The sequence below is a fragment of the Sardina pilchardus genome, chromosome 8 (assembly GCF_963854185.1).
Source record: "Sardina pilchardus chromosome 8, fSarPil1.1, whole genome shotgun sequence".
Taxonomy (NCBI): Eukaryota; Metazoa; Chordata; class Actinopteri; order Clupeiformes; family Clupeidae; genus Sardina; species Sardina pilchardus.
The window spans coordinates 32,422,636-32,442,558 of NC_085001.1; the positions used below are offsets into that span (position 1 = coordinate 32,422,636).

General features: G+C 41.5%; 3 protein-coding genes across 8 annotated transcripts in view; 2 read left to right on the plus strand and 1 right to left on the minus strand.

The window, feature by feature from the left end:
- Nucleotides 1-442, minus strand: part of fbxl17 (F-box and leucine-rich repeat protein 17) — a 201,164-nt gene extending 200,722 nt beyond the window's left edge. For both annotated transcript variants that reach the window (XM_062543652.1, XM_062543653.1), the window contains exon 1: nucleotides 302-442. The gene's annotated coding sequence lies outside the window, so the exon portion shown is untranslated. The remainder of the gene's footprint in view (nucleotides 1-301) is intronic.
- A 393-nt stretch (nucleotides 443-835) lies between these two features.
- Nucleotides 836-3,848, plus strand: prxl2c (peroxiredoxin like 2C). Its single transcript, XM_062543654.1, has 6 exons — nucleotides 836-1,334; nucleotides 1,500-1,568; nucleotides 1,837-1,890; nucleotides 2,020-2,125; nucleotides 2,369-2,503; nucleotides 2,632-3,848. Exons 1-6 carry the CDS (start codon nucleotides 1,146-1,148, stop codon nucleotides 2,757-2,759), a joined length of 681 nt encoding a protein of 226 aa, XP_062399638.1. The 5' UTR covers nucleotides 836-1,145; the 3' UTR covers nucleotides 2,760-3,848.
- A 1,366-nt stretch (nucleotides 3,849-5,214) lies between these two features.
- Nucleotides 5,215-19,576, plus strand: cdc14b (cell division cycle 14B). 5 transcript variants are annotated; one of them, XR_009940033.1, is made up of 15 exons: nucleotides 5,215-5,714; nucleotides 7,507-7,597; nucleotides 7,774-7,849; nucleotides 8,414-8,506; nucleotides 9,129-9,205; nucleotides 9,508-9,574; nucleotides 9,663-9,725; nucleotides 10,505-10,592; nucleotides 10,889-11,119; nucleotides 11,482-11,620; nucleotides 13,135-13,306; nucleotides 13,531-13,628; nucleotides 14,817-14,993; nucleotides 16,125-16,220; nucleotides 16,732-16,749. XR_009940033.1 is itself a non-coding variant. In XM_062543657.1 (15 exons), exons 1-15 carry the CDS (start codon nucleotides 5,612-5,614, stop codon nucleotides 19,047-19,049), a joined length of 1,500 nt encoding a protein of 499 aa, XP_062399641.1. In that variant the 5' UTR covers nucleotides 5,217-5,611; the 3' UTR covers nucleotides 19,050-19,576. The 5 variants fall into 5 exon arrangements, 4 of the variants coding, with proteins under 4 accessions (XP_062399641.1, XP_062399643.1, XP_062399639.1 ...); XM_062543657.1 differs by lacking the exons at nucleotides 14,817-14,993; nucleotides 16,732-16,749 and adding exons at nucleotides 18,181-18,246; nucleotides 19,010-19,576 and having other exon boundaries at nucleotides 5,217-5,714; XM_062543655.1 differs by lacking the exon at nucleotides 14,817-14,993 and adding an exon at nucleotides 19,010-19,576 and having other exon boundaries at nucleotides 5,224-5,714; nucleotides 16,732-16,984.
- The last annotated feature ends 347 nt before the right edge of the window (nucleotides 19,577-19,923 follow it).

A 19,923-nucleotide genomic window follows, 5' to 3' on the forward strand; every position in this document is an offset into this window, starting at 1 on the left:
TGAGTTAACAACTGGCTGTAAGTTAGCTTTAACAACTCAGAGGTTAGCTAACGTTGAGGACAATTTATGTTCGCCCTAAAGAACAGGTTGACAACTTGTTCTGTGACACTTCGCATATTTATCGTCAATCCAGTATACCATAAGACTTTCAAGATTCCATTACCCACTTTCCCGCGACTTTCATGTAAATTGCTGTAGTAAGTGAATCACTATTGTATTTATCCAAGCGTAGCAGTCGAGCTACAAACAGACCCCCAGCAGCAAGCGCTCCGATAAAACCATAGCTCATGCGTCTCCTCACCAGTTCGCGCGGTGCAGACCACCTCTGTCCCGCGATTTCATAATCTGTGTTTCCAATGAGACGGTGGTCTGAAATTGTTTCTACTTATTCAAATCCGATGAAACAACACAAGACAGTTAGATCCACATAATGTTTGTGAAAACACTTCCGGGATTTCTACGAAACAGGAAGTACTGCCTACAACTAGGCTACGGACGTACAACCTGGCTTTTATTGGAGGATTCCTCCGCCTGTCTGCTTGAGTTGCGGGGCTCTCAAACGAAATTAGGCTATTGCCTTGTCCGGATAAAATATAATTTGTCCCAGCTAGATTAGACTGTTCGAGTTCTGTATGTGATTGGGTGTTGGATTAGACATTGGTTAAATTAAGAACTGTTGTTGTTTTCATTCCGGTCTCTCTGGGGCTTGATAAAAAAAAACGGGTAGCCTACCAATTTTAGGTAATATACCATAATACGATTTCTGTAGTGCTCCACTCCTCTGTGTGTGTGTGTGTGTGTGTGTGTGTGTGTCTGTTAGCTTGGAATTTTCGAATTCCATATAGGCTACGCCTACAACAAGTTGCTTTTCCAAAAATGGACACCTGTTAGCTTATAGGCCTACAACTGGCAGTTTTAAACATGTGATTTGTCATATCCTAATACCAGACAAGCATATGGCACATAGCCTACCAAAGGACATGCCGCAGGCCTATTCCTTCATGGAAACACTGCAAGAAAGAGGTGGATTCATGAGCCAACAAGAAGGAGCAGGGCGTGTATGAGTTTTTTGCCAGGCGGAGAGAACGTTCCATAAATAGCATGGGCTGAGTCCTTACGTCGCCTCTGTGCAGGCATTTTTTTTAATGGAATTTGGTAAAATGGCTAGAGAGACTCCTGTTACGACCCAAGTTGCCCGTCACCAACCTACACATGTTCCACTCGATTTTCAAATCACGGACGTCGAAAGTTGCGTTTTATACGACCGACATGGAGTTCCCGTTCCATTCCAGAGTTTGTATGAAGAGCAAAAGTGTATCATTATTTTTGTGAGGGTAAGACTCCTTTTTTCATACAATCGCACATGCACACGGCTGTCAAAATCATGGCATGCAGGTGGGCTTATCACCCTGTGGCCTATTTCCAGTGTCCCGCGAGGCAGGGGTATCCAAGCCCGTCTAATGAATGGTTTTTGGTCGTCTGTCTGTCTATTTCGACAGCATTTTCTGTGCTACACCTGCAAGGAATATGTTGAGGATCTCAGCAAGATATCCCAGGACGCTCTTCGGGTGAGAAATAGGTTGATGAAACTTCTTCTTTTTTTTTTTTTTTTTAGCAACGAAGTTGAAAAAAGTTTATCAAGGAAGCTGACTTTAAAAATCTACGTCTAGCCACATGGAATTCTCGTTCATTTTTTCTCTTATTGCTCAGCCTCAGACTAACACATGTTGCACCCGTCCCTTCCTGTCTTTCTAAACTGTTCCTGTGTAAAAGCTTGCCTTATCGGGTCACTAACTTCTGGATTCAGACACCACTTTATTCACAATTTTAACACAGGGTGCTGGAGTAAGGATGGTTATTATAGGACAGTCAGCTCCACGGCACATAGAGGTAAGGCTGGACTCACAATGGGACCATAGCCTACTCATTTCATAAATCATCAGAGGACATTGTCCCTTATATAACACAGATAATGTAGATAGATGTGATCAATCCAATTCAATCTCCATTGCACCCTAGCCCTTTTGTTCTCTGACCGGAAGTCCACATGAAGTGTTCGTTGATCCAGAAAGGCATATTTACAGCCGCCTTGGCTTGAGGAGAGGGGAGATATTTATGGAGTCAGGTAGACAATGCTTTTGTTTTTTACCACACAACTTTGCTGTATCCTAATATTAAACGTCATGAGCTGGCAGTATTTTTGAGTATAGCCAACATGTGTGGCACTGAGGACAATAAATTGTCCAGCTATCTGATAGTACGAGGAATGATCATATATGTTGGTCCATCCGCCTATAATCCCTTTGCAGTCTGTTAGTTGTCTGTCAAATTAACATTACCTAACATATGTGTCCATATGTCCTCACAGCATCTGCTAGTCCCCATGTTAAGTCAAGCATGTTAATGGGGAGCTTGAAAAGTATGTGGCGTGCCATGAACAGCCCTGCATTTGATTTCCAAGGAGACCCACTCCAGCAAGGAGGCACCCTTATAGTTGGACCAGGTGACCCTTATATTGTTTGTCTGCTATTTTTGTACATTTCTGTCAATTATGTTCTGTTTATCTGATTGTCATAACAGCTATAAACAACATATTTTTTCCTCCACTTTGTCCTTCTCATGGTCATTCAGGTCCAGAGGTTCATTTCACACATTTTGATAACAATCGCTTGGACCATATGCCCATCCACTGGTTGCTGCAGTTGGCAGGATTGCCGCCGCTGGATCTCAGAGACCATTACAAGGTCATTGACATTTAATAACCTGATTTGACCCGGGTGTGCACTGTTAAATTTCTAACTAGCTATTGTATGACCAGGCAGGCACCTGTCGATTGCAGGTAAGGCTCATCCAGACATGGTTAATCTGACTGTGGGAGGTGAAGAGATAACATTATGTTATGTTATGTTATGTTATTGTCCATACTGACTGCACTACCTTTTCAAGAAATGTTTTCAAGAAGGGCACTGAGGCGCCATTGACTTCAGCATCTGTAGCACGTTCAGATCCAAGTGCACACGGCCCCTATCCATCTCATCTCTCTTTCCCACTTACTCTCTGTGCCCCTCTTCATCGCCCTGCGTCAGTGAAGGCATAACATAGCATTAAAAATGAACCATTTTCTACTAATGCTTTATACTTTTATACTACTTAATGGACCCTCCTGTCCATGCTGTCTTCCCACAACTGGCACCTCTTGGTAGGATTCACTAGAGGTAAACCTCAGCTTTCCAAAGGTGGAAGAATTTATTTTAAATCTCTTTTGACCAAACTGGTCAAGGAAATTGTGCCATGAGTCACCATGTAACGCATTTGCCACCTCCACCCATGAGACAGAGAGCTTGCCAGAGCTGCACACTCCCAAACTTTCCTTCTGTAATGAGTTTGCCACGACTGTGAGTGCTCGTCCAATCTACAGACTGTTCTCCGCCACCATAGGTGTAAGACATGATGTCATGTTTTGTCAGAATAATTAGACTGGCTCATGGGATATACAGTACATGCATAGGTCAATAACATTGATTTTGACATGTAATTAATGACTGTTATTGTATGTTATTACTGTATACAGGTTATTGTAAAGCATTGTGGTATGAAATTGTAAACTGATGTTGAAATGTCTGATATGCTGAAATCATTCAAAGACAAAAGGAGTCTTAGTAGGACAGAAGACACACTCCAAGACTTCATAAGAAGAGAAGAAGAGCTGTCTCATTGAATGCTGTATACTGTGGTGCTGTTTATATCTAAATAGTTGTTTACCATTGTTATTATCTTGTACCTGCTTTGTGGCCTTTTTGCATCTTAGTTGTGGCACTGTACCACATAGAACAAATAAACCACCTCTGAACAAATGTTATACACCCTCGCCAACCACTTAATTCTCAAAAAGGTCTACAGAGGGAAGTGAGACCTGTGTACAAAGTTACACAGACAAATCACAAATTATTCCACAAACAACTGTGCATCAGTGCAATTATCCTCTGTAAGTCAGGTCAAGATAACAATTGTAAGTCTATTGTATATAACATTGCACTGGTTTAGTTACAGATCATTACAATTAGACACATTTGTGCAAATAGCTTGAAAGAAAGATCAAATGAAATTATAAAAGGCTAAGCATTAGTATTATAAAAAGAGGCTATAAAGAAAAGCCCTGTAATCCACAACATCCTCCACTTTCCACCTACCAGAGACAAAGACCGGTTATCCATCTCTTGCTCAGAAGTCATCCCCATTTCTCTGCACTGTAGAACAATATAAATTTTGCTTTCTCTCATTGGACTCTGTGGCGACAGCCCAGACAGTATTCCCTTTTAACCAGGATCCCAAAAAATCTGGTCTTTGTCTATGTGTGTGATATGACCTCCCTACATGTTACACCTCTTCTGATTCAGCTACGCTGGCCCAGTCTCTCGTTGATGACATTCTTATAATGTTTTTTATTTATGTCACTATGGACAAAGGCATCATAACCATAACCATAACCATAACATTCAGACCCCTCCACATCACAGAACTCCTACAAACCTATACCTCCGGTTCACTATGACTGTCTACAGTTGGATTACTGACAATGCCAAAGATCAGGCTCACCACAATGGGAGCCAATGCTGCATTTCCCTCACAGGATCAAAAAAGGGATATAAAGTCTATACTTATACTTCTTTGTTGCACCCAAACAGTGGAACTTTTAAACTCCACCTTAAGCTAGCTTATGGACTTTATGCGCCTTTTTGTTTTTAATTTTGTGTGCTGATATTTATTTACTATGTTTTACTCTGTAAAGTGGCCCATGCTTTGACAGGTATTATTATTTTACACACAATAAAACACTGAAGTCAGAGCCACATGGCTAACAGAAAGACTGCATACTGCACACAATTGCACTGCATATTTTCGACTTTTGAGACGTTTGAGGCATGTAGCCTAAACAAAATGTTCATGAGCATTTTCATTCTATTTGTGGACCACCAACAATCAGGCTATGTGCCCGTTTTATAATGCTACTTCTCGTGCAGTGCATGAGGCATGCCCCCTCTGCGCCCCAATGTTGGGACAGATCCATTTTCTTCCGAGTTGGATCTCCGACTTTCAAGATACCGACCATTCCAGGGTTTCAAAAGGCCGAGTTCTGAGTTGTATTGAACGCAATGCTAGACCCTATCCCCTACACTGCCGCAAGCGTGACGCCGTGACAGAGAGTTCCAGTTTGGAAAGGGGGTCTCTGCTGCTTTAATATGAGGTAGAAGCCCTGCGTATTGCAAAACGTAAAGTCTGCTGCAAGTTTTCACAAAATGTAATTTTGCCATTCGAGAACTCGGAATATCCAGAGCCATATGAAATATCCAAATGACTTTTCTTCTTCTTCAGTAGCATGATTGCGTCACAGATTCTGAAACTTGTCCTGTTTGGAGACGTCACGGCCGCACAGAAAAATTGACATCGTCGTTGCAATAGCCTACCAGCTGTGATGGCTACTGAGACCTGCAGCGTTTGGAATGAAAGCACGATGAGCTAAGCAGTGAATACCTGGTTATCTCCAGTGCAACCTTAGCATAGCCCACTTGCTTGCGTATTTACAATGTCAGCTGTGCATGCGTAAAGAAGTATGAAACGCAAATGTGAAAGAAAGCGAGAGTCGGGGAAAAGAGTCTGTGCATCAAAGAGAGAAGAGGCGGAGCCGACCTCAGACGTTTATATCGGAATAACAGGTAGGTTGAAACAGGGAAAATATCAATATTGAATCGATATTACATATTACCATCATGGTTGCACAAACACATTGTCCGTAGGCCTATGCCCCCTTCGACGTAGATTAGCCTATTTGACGTTCCACTCGGACAACGTTGTCGATCAATAGACTATCATTTCCCACACTCTTAATTAAAAATGGCGACACCGGTGGGTTGCAACTGCAAAAACAGTAACAGACCAACTTCACGGACGCAGACAATACGTATCCCTGGACCTGACCACGTAGGCCACGTCTAAAGAACAGAAAACTTGTCGTATTTAGCATTGTATGCCTGTCCAGGTATCCAGAAGTCCATACGGTTAGGCTACAGTAGATAGCCTACGTTTAAAAAGATGGCCTAGCTACATCAAGTTGGTATTTGGCTGGAAAGTGGAAACTACCTTACAAAGATGCTATCTTGGATCAGGGTTGATTTCTGCAGTTTGAAAATGACCCAAAAGACAAAGAAGTAAGGGTAGCCTGCAGTAGACTCCCCCCGGACTTATCATCAAGGCTGACCATTTTGATTTTGATGACATTTTGGATATGGGCTAGGCCTAGATGTGCTTTGAGTGTTCTTTTGGGCTAGAAATGCGCGATAAATGTTAACGCTATTTAGGCTACTGTACGTTACAGATTTATTCGTCTAGACTCCCTTGAATAGGCTATCATAACATCTAGGTTAGGTTGTTGTTTTGCAGCTGTTTCGGTTATACCTAAACTGTACGTCTATATCCGGAGCCTGTGGCATTAGTTCGAAATAAGAGCAACATCATGGTAAAACTGGGAGAGAAAAAGAAAACCTGAGACTGTTGTTCAAATGCATCTGCATTTCTATTGGTCGGACTGGGCTTTTCTCCTAGCAACGGTTTGGGCAGTGCTCCAATTAGAATTGCTAATTTGGCCATAGGAGAACTTTAAAATTCCAGAGCGGTGCGTGAAGTGATTGACGTACTATATACCCTCTGTCTAACCAATTATTTTGCGAGAAAGGACCTTTCTTGCAGAGGGGGTGGTGTTAAACTTGATTTGCTCTACCCACATTTGTAGATTTGCACACGAGTGAAATTCGGAACTAGGGTTCTTTACCTCAAGCCATCGAATTCTCCCTGGGCAACATTGTTACATTGTAGATTTTTGTAGATACAATTGTCTCTAAACGGAATCTGATTGGAATGAACAAAACACGAGATACTCTTGCAAGTCCGTCTCTGTAGCATTGGCTCTGTACGCTTTCTAATTTTGTATCTGTTGCAGGTTAGCATTGTCTTAAAGAGTCCACGCTGTTTAAAAACACTCTGCTGTTAATCTAATCGAAAGTTATGACTTCTTAAGAAGTCTGTAACCAAAAATAGCGGTGGTTGCGAAGACACTTTTTTTTGTGCCAAGTAGATAGGGCAACTAGCCTACGGTAGGCTTCTTTAAGTTCGACCAACTAGATCATTTATGTATTCAAGGATGTCTAACGAGGGAAATGAGATAATAAATGCCATTGACGTGATTAAAGGTAAGTGTTTTGTGAATTTGGCTTTGTATGGTTTACTGACACTGACCCTGGAAGCCAATAATTTTGAATCGCATGCTTCCGGAAAGCAGATTCAAATTTACGTTGTGCGTAGGCTATTGCAATGGCATGCAGTGGTTACTCTGAAGCTCTGAAGTTATTAGCCTATTGGTGGTGTTTGGTGTTACAATTTAGGCCATAGCTTGATGTCTTTGCGAGTTCCAATGTGGTTCCTAATTAATTATTTTTGTGCATTTTCTTTTAGATCAACTGTATTTCGCTATTCTCCAGCACAAAGTCAGAAGCACCCCCGAGAGGCACTACTTTTGTATTGACGATGAGCTGTCTTATGAGAAGTAAGTGGACTTCAGTCCTTTGCCATTTCTGTATGATGTTTAAATCTTCTGCCATTTGAATTTGACTGTAGTTGTCTTTCACCGGAAAAAAAAGAGTGAATTATGAGCTTTATAACTTTGCCATTCCTGACTGTAGGCTGGACACTTCATGAGAGTAACTTTATTGTCTGTTTTAGCTTCTATGCAGACTTTGGCCCCCTGAACTTGGCTATGTTTTATCGCTTCTCCTGCAAGCTGAACAAAAAACTGAAGGTAACTCCCATCACCTCCACACCTCAAGTTATGTAAGCAGTGCGGGTATCCTGCTTGACGACTGGCACAAATTGGCCACAGTTAGTGCTGTAGATATGGCACGCATCCATGCATAGTGGCTCCTTCTTTTTTTCCCCCAATCTCAGTCCTGTGCCTATGTGGTTTTGTTGTGCACATAAGAATACAGTAGATATAGGGAGCATAGGAGCAATGATGTGATCTGTATGTTTTGGCAAACTTTACTCTAGCATGTTTGCTGCACACATTGACTTGTGATTGCAAGTCAGTGCCATGAGGTATGTGCATGTGCTGCTGTTGTTTTTTATCCTGTCTTTCTGTGTGCAATTCATAACCCTTGATCTAATAACTATTATGTTGCAAGTGCAACGCATGTGCACAACCACAGTATTGTTAAGTCATGGCATTTTGGAGCTCCCTTTGAGTTGCAATATATTTGAGGGGGAAGATGTTGACTACAGAATGAGGCTAGTGGCTAGACCAAAATGTCATTTAAATCCTTTTCAAGTTATGTGATTAGTGGCATTTCTTCTGTTTGATTTTCAGTCCTTCACACTTGCAAAGAAAAAGATCATTTTTTACTCCTGTGGAGACAAAAGGAAACAAGCCAATGCTGCCTATTTGATTGGATCCTATGCAGTAAGTAAACCTGAGTTTGGCTGTTTTTGTTCAGATGTTGTACTTTGGCATCTTTAATGGCATTATTTGAAAATGCACGTTTTGTTTTGTTGTGTATTGTATTCTCTGAGAGAATGCAAATGAGTGTGTTTCTGCATGATCAGACAATCATCAAGCCACTAGTTGGTGAACCTCTTCATGCCAGATACTATATATTGTGATCAGCAGTTAAGAGGCATTTTATACATAAGAGGCATTTTGTAACCCCTGTGAATGTACAACCAGTTGAAATTGCTTCATATATTTATTGACCTGTTTCGACAGCCGTGGCATATTACGTAATCACATGGGATGTCAGTCCAACAGTCAGACTGTCTAGAAGTATTTAGGTGGCAGACTGCCAGTGCGGGGTAGGGGTTGTCCAGAACATTTCCACATATATTCATAAATGTACCCCAATAATGTTCGAATGACTGAATCAAAATCCTAAGGATATTCATCCTCAAAATGAGTATTAACACATCCGTGGGCACAATGTTCAATGGAAGTGGAACTCATGGCAAAAATCATCACTCACTTGGATGTACGATATGAACTTGGCGCCACATTGTGGTTAATTGTTTGTGGTGATTTTCCCCCAAAGGTAATGAACCTCCAGAAAACACCTGAGGAGGCCTATAGCCTGTTGATGTCAAGAAATGCTACATATATGTCCTTCAGGTGAGCAGAGCCTCCATCTTCTGAGTTTGGTACAACGTGGCTATCTGAAGAAACCCCAGAGCCTTTTACATGGTCACATGATAATTAAACATAGCAGGAAGATAACAGATCACACTGTATAATCTAGTTCAATTTGACAGTCCTTTGAGAGTTGAAAGTTGTGGAAAAGGGATGGTATACTTCAAATGTTACAGTTTTTGTCTGTGTGTGTTGCAAGTCATTATATACTGTATTATTCCAGAGAAGTTGCATTTCAGGCTTGTAAGCTCTGTCTGTTTATTTTCTCCCCTTCTGTTGAACAGAGATGCCTCTTTTGGAACTTGCATGTACAATCTGAATATTCTTGACTGTCTACGAGCTGTACACAAGGTATGTTCCAATATAAAGGAGTGTTTGTAGCATTTTGCTGACTGACATGAAATATCGTGGTGACAATTAAAACAAATCTGTCTTCCAGGCGCTGCGGTTTGGATGGCTTGACTTCTCCAACTTTGATGTAGAGGAGTATGAACACTATGAGGTAATGTCTGAATGTTTGGTGCAGATCCGTCTAAGTGCATTTTCCAGGGACCATAGTACAGAAGAAAAGTCTAGATACATCACACTGACATTGATGAGCCGCGGGTTATGTCCTGAAAGTTGAATCAAATTCAACGCTCAGCTCCTATACCGCTAATGGCCTGTGCAGACTAGACAGTTTCAGCCTGATTTTGCCACGTTTGTGCTGTGTGCCTTGTAATGTGACATATTCAACGACCCACGATTTTATTGTCTGCGACCAAAAGTCTAGCATGTCAGAATTTTGAGGGAATCTCCTACGACCCTCTGTTGACACTGACAGTGTGACGACACACGACTAGATGAAGGCTACCTACGATAGATGAACTTGTAATGTGGTCTTACGACCAGTACGCAGCAAGATTTTGTGGTTCTCTAATCGCTTAGTCTGACATGGTCAGTCGTAAAAGATCATTGTGGAAGACAAAAAAAATCATGTAGTCTGTACAGGCCATAACGCAACGTTAGCATTGCCAACCATTCCGCTTCTGAACCTTAACAAACAATAGAACATCTGTAGCTTGCCCCTGGTCAATGTGATACCTGCCTAGGGATGTCCAGTCAGGCTTATATTATATAATTATATCAGAGGTGGTTGAGGTTCTAAAGGATCTTTGTCCGTACATTATATTATATTATTTTATATTATATAATAATAACAAATATGAGTTAATGTAGTGTTTTTTTGTGTCTGGAAATGTGCTGTAGAAAGTGGCTTGACTTGACTATCTCTCCATCCAGAGAGCAGAGAATGGGGACTTCAACTGGATTATTCCTGATAAGTTTTTGGCTTTCAGTGGGCCCCATCCAAAGAGTAAAATTGAGAATGGTATGAAAATGCACAGTGGAATTCTGTGCTTTCTTAACTTCTCTTCTTCTGCCTGATGGTGTGGCCATGTTGTAAAGCAATGTTGGCGAGTGATGTAGTGAAAACAGTGGGGAACTGCTGTAAAGGTGGGGTTTGTCTGTAGGTAATGCGTAGCCATCATGTCCTACGGGGCACTCAACCCACAACTGAGTGGTTTTGTACATGCATGTTTCCTATACCCATGTAAAATGATTCCTTTTGTTTTTGTGCATAGCGGTTTATAGGTGATGCAGCTAATACATACTTTTCCTTTGAAGGCTATCCGCTACATGCACCTGAGGCCTACTTCCCGTACTTCAGGAAACACAATGTCACCACCGTGATCCGGCTCAACAAAAAGATGTACGATGCCAAACGCTTCACCGATATGGGCTTTGAGCATCATGACCTGTTCTTTGTGGATGGCAGCACGCCAACTGACGCCATTGTCAGCAAGTTCCTGCACATCTGCGAGAATGCAAAGGGAGCTATAGCTGTTCACTGTAAAGGTAGGTTTGTGTTCAAGAGAGTTCAGGGTGAATGTGAGTATGCTTATGGGTATGGCTATTTGGAAGACGCCTTTGTCCAAAGCGACACAAAAATAAAAACAATACAATTATTAATTAAAAAGTTCAGACTACACTAGGGAGAATAGCAATATAAACAATAAACAATATCAATTCAAGCAATAACCTAATGAAAATAAACAATGAATATAAAGGAGAATAGCAAATAAACAATAGTCATTCAATCAATCATATAATAGCAATAACTATGAGTATGTTGCTTGAAGACATTCATGGTTTTATACAAAGACTAATCACACATGTAAATGATGGGCAGTAATTAATACACACCTCTTATTTTATAGCGGGCCTTGGCCGAACAGGGACCCTGATTGGTTGCTATCTGATGAAGCACTTCAGACTTACAGCTGCTGAAGCCATTGCATGGATCCGGATCTGCAGACCTGGCTCAGTCATTGGACCACAGCAGAATTTTGTGGAAGAGTGAGTGGTTCATTCTTTCCAGGGTTTCTGTGGGGTCTCCAAAAGTAAAAAATGTTAGGCCTTAGAAAGTCTTAAGTATATTGTATCGTATGGTAGGTCTTGAAATGAAATCCTTTGTAGATTTGGGTCTGGATTTTCTGCTAGACCTAGCCGGCTATGGAGAACCAGCTTTGCAGCTTGCTTTTTTTTCTTTTTTGATGTTCAATTTAATTACTGTAAAAGTCCTGTAGATGGCGCTTAAACCAAACAGATATCCTCTAGCTTTCTGCTGTTTTGGTCAGAGGTGGATATTCTGAGTTCAGAAAGTAAAAGTCCCACCAAGTAGTGATCCAACCATTTAGTAAACCAGTTCATCCTAATAAGCAACCAGGTAGATCAGATAATTAGTGGTATCGCCTGTGTTAAGTGCACAGGTAGAAAGAATATATGGCAGGATTTTTACTTTCTGGAACCGGGGTGTCCGCCTCTAGCCTCGCGAGCCATCCACGTACTTCCGGCCAAGGATTGCCTCCACTACGAGTCTGGCCGTGCTCCTCTGTGGAGCATTCTGCTCGGTAGAATTGTAACAGAACGCCCCCCTCCAGAAAGCAGCCAATAAACGAAGAGACGGGTTGGTGGGGGCGAAAGGGGGAGGGCGCTCGTGACGATGACGTTAAACGCCTGCGCTATGTTGTTATGAGTAACTATCGCCGATTGGGTGAGAGCTGTCCAATCAATTCAAACCAGAACTGGGCGTTACTTCCCGCTTCCTGCAAGCGCTTCAGAGCAAAGAAATGCCAGACCATAATACGAAATGAAATGGTAGTATTATGGGATGGTTAGGACCAGGCTAGTCCGCCTCTTGTTCTGGTCTACTTTTCTACCTCTTGTTCTGGTCTACTTTTCTACCTCATGAACAAGCAGACATTAAGCTAACCTAAGCTTCACTTGAAGACTAAAGCAAGATGAGGCTAACTTGAGTTAATGGAACAACTCCAACGAGCCTCAAGTGAAAGACGGGCTATTTCTGTTAAGCGCTACCTTCATTAGCGAGACGGGTGCTAGCCAACATTGGTATTTACCACCATTGAGTGAAATACATACTCCCAACTGCAGGGGGAGCCAAGTAGCACAAAAAAACGGCATTGGATACCTTTTATCTAGCAAAGTTTAAATATGTACGTTCATTTATCACTGTGTCCTTTTATCTCTTCCTTTTTTTTTAGAAAAAAGTTGGCGCCATTCATAGTCAGTTCTGAGTGGTGTAGTTCTTTCTACTCATCCTTATTTTTTCATGTAGGTCTTACATTTTATTCATAAAGTCTTAAATCTAACGCGAAACCTACAGAATCCCTGTGTTTCATTCCCAACCATTTCCTTTTTATGAGACCGAACAAAGCTGAACACAAAATCTGAAAATATATTTTTTGAAATGTTTTGGTTGATTGATATAGTGCACACAATGGCTGCTTAAAGATTTCAAGATAGATCAAACTTGACTTGTGAATTGTTCCCTGGATGACCTCACTGCACAGGAAGCAAAATGGCTTGTGGGTGGAAGGTGACCTCTTCCGTGAGAAGCTGAGTGAGCAGGAGAATGGCTCAAACAAGATGGCTACCGTCACAGGCATCCTGTCTGGTGTGGACGACATCTCCATCAATGACTGCAACAAGAGCAGGCCGAGCAGGAAAGCAGGCTCAAAGCTGGTGAGTCTCAGAGAGGCATTGTGATGAAGACATGAATAGTGATCCATCATAGCTATCAAAGATAGTAACATGGGGTGGCATTTGGGGATACGTCAAAGGGAAGAAATGGAGGAGACCAGGGGAAGGCAAGAGACGGATGTTGATAGCTTGTACACTTGCCAATGCATTGATAATGAAAACACCTGCACGGCCCGTTGTGTTTGACCTCTGTGACCTCTCCTCAGTACAATGATGAGGATGAGAGCACTGCCATCACTCAAGGCGACAAGCTGCGTGCACTGAAGAGCAGACGGCAGGCCAGAGCATCCACAGGCTCCTTATCGTAAGTGCCGTGACCGTCCACTTCACCTTCACACCCCTTTGGCTCAGCCTGCTCTGAGGCCTTGGGAACGCACATCACATAATGCAGTTCCATCTGTTGTCATCCATTTATGTGTCTTCATAACCGTTTCAATAGAATTCAGCGAGTGTAGTTTTAATAGATGCTCTGCAATTGGCTGGTAAGTTGACAGCACCTGCTGTTTTACTGCACAGCAGACCGGTGGGTGTGTTTGACCTCAGCAAATGCAATTTGAAACAGAGTAACTTGTCTCCCTGTCCAAAACAAATCCTGTCCTCACAAAAACTCGAAAGGTTCTGTGCGACATTTTATTTCAGTAGAACAAATGGATCTTTTTCATTTCTTATAAGAAGCCAGAGGAGGCCCTTTTATGTCTGAACTCAAGCATTTTCCTTTGCTCTTCCCTAGTTTTCCTGACTTGTGCTTCTCCTTTGAGAGTTGTAGAGCACAGTAATGTCCTCATTTGGAGAACTACTTGTACATCTTTTAATGAAGTCTTTTAGTGATTTATTTCTAACATGACTGGACTGTGAATGATGTTGCTGTATGTCGTCTCCATTGCATGAACAAAATGTAACCCTCATAGTGCATGGCCTCTCTCTACCTTCAGAGTGGTGTCTTCTTGTATGTCTTCTTGAGTCATCACAAGCCAATAATGAAGTCAACTCTGGGATATACCTGTAATGCAATCTTAGGCTGAAAGGGATTGTCGTCAGGTCTGTGTGAAATGTATGAAATTATCACATGAAAGTCTTGAAATTGAATTCCATTAATGACATTTCTTTGAGGTCAGAGTAGACATAAAACAAATGATTGCCTGTATTCCCCAAGTTGAATAGGTAACAAATGCATCGCATTGCAGCGATTTCAGTGGTCTGATATTTTTGGCCAAGTTGTATTGCATATCTAGTGCATTTATCAGTGACCTCAATAACAATATACTGTATATCGTATATAGATTATTATGTACTCCTATGATGATATTATCGTAAGTGTTTTATTTTTAATCCGACTCCCACACTTGTCATTGTCCTGGAGTGTGACTAGTGGCTTGAATGCTGGCTTGTCATGGCATGTTCCCCCTCTTTTTGTTTTGGTCTTGAAGTCCTATCCTTCTCTTGTCCCTCTCTCCATTGTTTTTGTGATGTGTTAATATATCCTTCTGTCTAGATGGCTGGTAGCTATGCTGATCTCTTCCCTCTGTAGCCTTGCCCTGTGGTGGATTGTGTATGGCTTCCCCTCTTCAGTCATCCATTTCTGTATAGACGGTTTAGGAGTGTAGGTGAGCCTTGATCACCCAGGGCCCCACCCCCATTCCCCCATCCTCAGGAGCCAGAGTGCAGTGCTGTAAGTGTGCCCCAACCCCCATTCATCTCTACCCCCACCCCCCTAATCAGCGCCCTACAAATCTTAACTATTGAACAAGAAATGTAATAAAATGGCTTCAGTTAGACCTATTGGTAGTGTCTCCAGTCCAGCAATGTGCAGTCATTTAGATCATTTGCATACCTTAAATTCAACCAATATACTTCGTATGTTTCAAAATAGTTTATTTTGCTAAGCCACTTATTGATAGGTCATCAGTGGTCAGTGAAATTCTCAATCTATCACACAATATAACAACAGTTGCTATGAAAGAATATTGTAGGTAAAGTATGGATGAGAACATGTAGGATCCAGTTTTGCAAACTATTCTCAGTAAGACCACTTGTTATGACATCACTGGTCCCTGGAAACCTGAAATGGTGGATCTAATATTCTGGAGTGTAACAAAAGGGGATAAAAATGGATAGCATATTACTCACATAGTCATTCATGCCATCATATGATTCAGAAGGAAATTATTAACCCACTGCATTAACATCTCATCTCCTAAGCCTTCCTCAAGTTCTAATCCTTTCTCAATTTGTGATAGTGTCTAGAGAACTGCCTCATAAATCTGAAAACTCCTGAAGCGATGATTACAGAATTACAGACTCATTTTATGGGGTCAGACCACAGACTCACCAAAATCTTCTCAAAGACTGAGCCTCCAGTCAGTTGAGCAGGAATCGTTTTAGTAAAATCCCCAAAGCCAGGCTACATTGTAGTAAGCTTGAGAGAATTTGGAACGAGGGAGTCTGTCCATGGTCTTTTTGTTTTCCTGATCTGGTCATATTGCAGCACTTACAAGGTTTGATGTGTTTTTCACATCTGGTAAATCCAAGCTGGCCTCCTTGCCTTTTTGGCCTCTCTCCTCAGTGCCAGGGATACAAAGACCTGGCTTTTCGCCACCCTTTTCCATGTGTCGGAAACAAGAATGAAGTTATACATTTTTCACTTCAGGACTTGATTATTCCCTCTTTGATCTGCTCTACAGTGGAGAAGAGAAACGCAGTTTATACCAGATAGGACCTGAAGACGTTTTTGTTTTCTCTAGTTCTCGGCCTTCTGGTGAAAGTGCACGTGTTCAATTGTTTTTCTCTTGTTCGGAAACAGGTTAATTCTCCAGTCCAGTGCACAAACGGCAAAGCCCCAGAAGGATGCTAGGAAGAGAAGCAGGACGTCACTTGGAGGATCGAACACCGTTGGGAGGTTAGTAGAAGTGCAGTCCATGTTGTGAAAGACGGCAAAAACAATTATTTTATATACTTCACACAGAAAACACAAAAACACAATCACATCCTTTGAACAAATCATGATGTATTCTTTGGCAGAGCTGCTTAATACAAGGAAAGCAGTATTTCGGTAATAGAAGAGAAATGATTGTAGATTCATCAAGATGTATATCTCAGGCCCTAGTATAATCACAAATCAAATATTTGAAGGCAATTTTCCATCAGTGTTACTACTCATTTGATAACGTTGGTGAAGTGTTCTGAGGCTGCTCTGTTGGTGATGTTTTTTTTGTCTACAACGGTTGCTTTTGAATTTTATTTCAATGGTAAATAGACTTGGCACTTGATTGGCCACTGTGGGGAATCCCCTACCTATAGCATTGTGTATATCTGCAATTTTTACAGAAACCTATTTTTAGCAAAGTTTTGTGGGAGTCAGATATCATCAACTGAGATGATGAGATAACTAACTGCTTTCTTCTTGTCAGCTCATTCTCACACTCAAGGCTAGCAAGGTCCTTAGGCAACCTGAATGTAATTGCCAGTGAGACGGACCAAGCCAACACTGACCATGTAGCCACCACTCGCATCACTGTTCAGCAGTGGGACTGTAACTGCTTAAGCCCAACAAACCACATCAACAACAACAGCATCCACCAGCACCATGGCCCACAGAAGCCTGGTCCAGCCCCCCTCAGTGCCTCTACACTCTGTGGGGCTGCCGTGGGCTTACAGCCCCCAGTAAGTCCTCCACAGACCGTAATCCAACTCTGTGCTCTTCAGTGGCGTTCTCCACCTAGTTTCATCTCGATTCCTTCATGAGCACGGGTCCACAAACAAAGTTTGATTGGTGTGGTACACGCCGTGTCCATCCAGCTGTGCTTGCCCATTTGTCATGAGACCAGTGCTCCTGAGAGGAAAGAGGCTGAGTAGAGGATGCTGACGAAGAGTTACATAAAGGCGCTGATTTGTTGTTTTTCTCCATTTTCCTTTTATCTCCTCAAGCCACAGCCTTTCTCACTGCCCTCCTCTTACACATATTCTGCTTGCATGGTCTGTGGATCGACTGAACTTCACTGCAGCTCCTCTCAGAGCTCACCTTCAACTTCCTTCTCTAAGATTTCCTCATGGGCGCACAGGCAGTTCACCCATATTAGGCTTGGTTATGACCTTTTCAGAAAAATATGCACAAGTTGTATCGAAACTTGTTCTAAGCGCAGCCAAGTTTGTGCCATGGCCATAAATATTTCTTTAACCAAATGACGCATTATCGCTCAAGTTGTTCACTGTTCATATCACTCATGAGTAATACAGTTGGAACTCCCTCTGTGGGGATTTTTTTCCGTGTGGTCTGTCGTTATGTATCTCCATACTGCAGTTTCTTGGGTTAAATTAAATCAAATTAGATGTGCCACAATATAGCTATGAAATGTTTCTGAAAGTCAGGACTCCCATCTCACACCTGGTCTCTGGTGGTTAAAGATGTATCATCCGATATCATCGGATGATAGGATGTCAAAAGGTTGGTGCACTAGATAGAAATCACTAAAAGCATATTCAATGCCCAACCATGATCATGCCGCCATCTATTTGACCACCATGGTTTGATCCAAATTTGAAGTGGGTCTTTAGCTTTAAAGAGTTTCTAAAAGCTAAGCTCAATTTTGTCCTTGTTAGTTGTCATTTTTTGAATGCTTATTTCCATCTAGCAAAATACTAAGAAACAGGGGGTTTCTGTAGCAGATTTGGCTGGAAATGTGACTAGTTCATTTTCTCGTGCCACTTGGTACAGAAAAAAACAAAATGGTGTGAATCATATTCCTGGTCAGCTGTCCAGTGTGCTTTTGATTCAGACACCTCACAGTGTGTGTGTATGTTTTCATACAGAAACGTTACACTCTGAAGCCTTTCACTGTGAAACTTTTGACTTGTTGCAGACGAGCTGAGCTGAGACGAAGGAAAACTCAATCCTCTGTACAGTCAGTGCGCTTTGCAAGACCCTGGTACTTTCCTGTCTTTTCTGGCCTTTTATAGCCCTCTGCATTCTTCCTGTGTGTGTGTGTGTGTGTGTGTGTGTGTGTGTGTGTGTGTGTGTGTGTGTGAGTGGGCTTTTCTTTTTCTTCTGCTTGTTTTATGTCCTTTAACTTAAATTAGCATCATGCTTACAAAACTTGACATGCTTAAACCTATAATAACACTGGCACTGAATGAGACACATTCACCATTATTTCCATGTTTTCTATGAATCTTGTGTCCATGTGAGTTCTTTTAATACCATTTGATTTCATTTTGTTCAATCTAAAAGGGGGCACCCTTTGTTATATATACATATTTGTTATGTCCTTACACTTAACTATATGATTATTGCTGATTATACATGTTATGAATGGTACCAGATTGGGTTATAATAAGATGTTTTTTTAGTTTGTAACTGTGTTGAGGAACCTGTAAATGTAGACTTCTGAAACAGAGCAACAGGATTGACAGCATGATGAACTTTGACAAACAGCATTCCATAGTATTAACTTAATGTTATGTATCCTGACGAGCATTTTTGAACACATCTTTCATTCACTGTCTTTTTAAACAAATCAAGAGATGACTAGTTTTGGTACGACTATCTACTGGTTTCAACATTCACTGTCAAATTCACATTACCACCATATACACATACAGCATATGTGAAGGTACAGAGTTTGTAAATGGTGGCAGGCCTGTTGTAATGGCTTTACATTTTAACCAATTGTTTCCTCTTCTCCTTTGCAGTCACTCCATAGCCAAAGCTAGAACACCTCTTCTGCGATGAGCTATGCAGGAACTGCATTGAACTGATCATCTGGCATATTCTTTTTAAGGAACGTGCATGAATCTAACTCCTTTTTAAAGAAGAAAAACACACACGCATATAGCCTGCACCCAAGAGTTTTCCTTGAAAAGGACTACCTTTTATTTTTTACTTTCTCAATAATGAATGACTAGGTTAGGCCTACTATGGTGTGGCTAAAGTGTATTGACAAGTTCAGTAGTAGGCCCACCTGTTATGTGTAAATTGCAGTTTTTTAAAACGAATGAAAAAAAAAATGTTGGGTGAAAAACCTTTTATTTTGCCACAGGTAACCTGTAATAGCCTACTTTAAACTGTACATAACCAGCATTTGATAAGCCTTGAAAAAAATGGTGGTGTAAATACGTGTATATAGCCTATTTTGTATCCTTTTTTTAATCATGATTTCAGGGTCAGACATCCTCATATTTTTCCGTTATTTAATCTGTACTAATGTCCAGTGTAGAATATCATAGCAGATGTTTAATAAAAACTCATTCTGACCAGTCCACGTGAAGTCATCTTTGTTTGTCTATCCTACTAACTAGGTCTACTTCATTTCAGTTGCTCAGTGGGACACGTGTAAGCCAACACGATGCATGTTCTTTCAGACAAATCGGACACCCACACCCACCCCCAGATTTTGTAGCATGCACCTCTGGCGCTGCGTTCCCGTCACCACAGAGAATAGGCTACTGTTCAGGTAGTAGCCTAGGCCCTAGGCTACACAATGGACGTTTAGTGCTGAAAATACAAGGAAAATATTTAGACGATTTAGATTGTAATATGTTGTTGCGTCCGCAACCAACCCACATGGAGAATGCGTTACCGCGCTTTAAAGTTTGCAGAACTAGCC

Coding starts and splice junctions, on each gene's coding strand:
- prxl2c (XM_062543654.1), top strand. CDS start 1,146: ATGGAATTTGGTAAAATGGCTAGAGAGACTCCTGTTACGACCCAAGTT. Junction 1,891..2,019: donor CAGCTCCACGGCACATAGAG/GTAAGGCTGGAC, acceptor ATTGCACCCTAG/CCCTTTTGTTCTCTGACCGG. Junction 2,126..2,368: donor GGAGATATTTATGGAGTCAG/GTAGACAATGCT, acceptor ATGTCCTCACAG/CATCTGCTAGTCCCCATGTT.
- cdc14b (XM_062543655.1), top strand. CDS start 5,612: ATGAAACGCAAATGTGAAAGAAAGCGAGAGTCGGGGAAAAGAGTCTGT. Junction 5,715..7,506: donor CGTTTATATCGGAATAACAG/GTAGGTTGAAAC, acceptor ATTTTCTTTTAG/ATCAACTGTATTTCGCTATT. Junction 7,598..7,773: donor GATGAGCTGTCTTATGAGAA/GTAAGTGGACTT, acceptor TGTCTGTTTTAG/CTTCTATGCAGACTTTGGCC.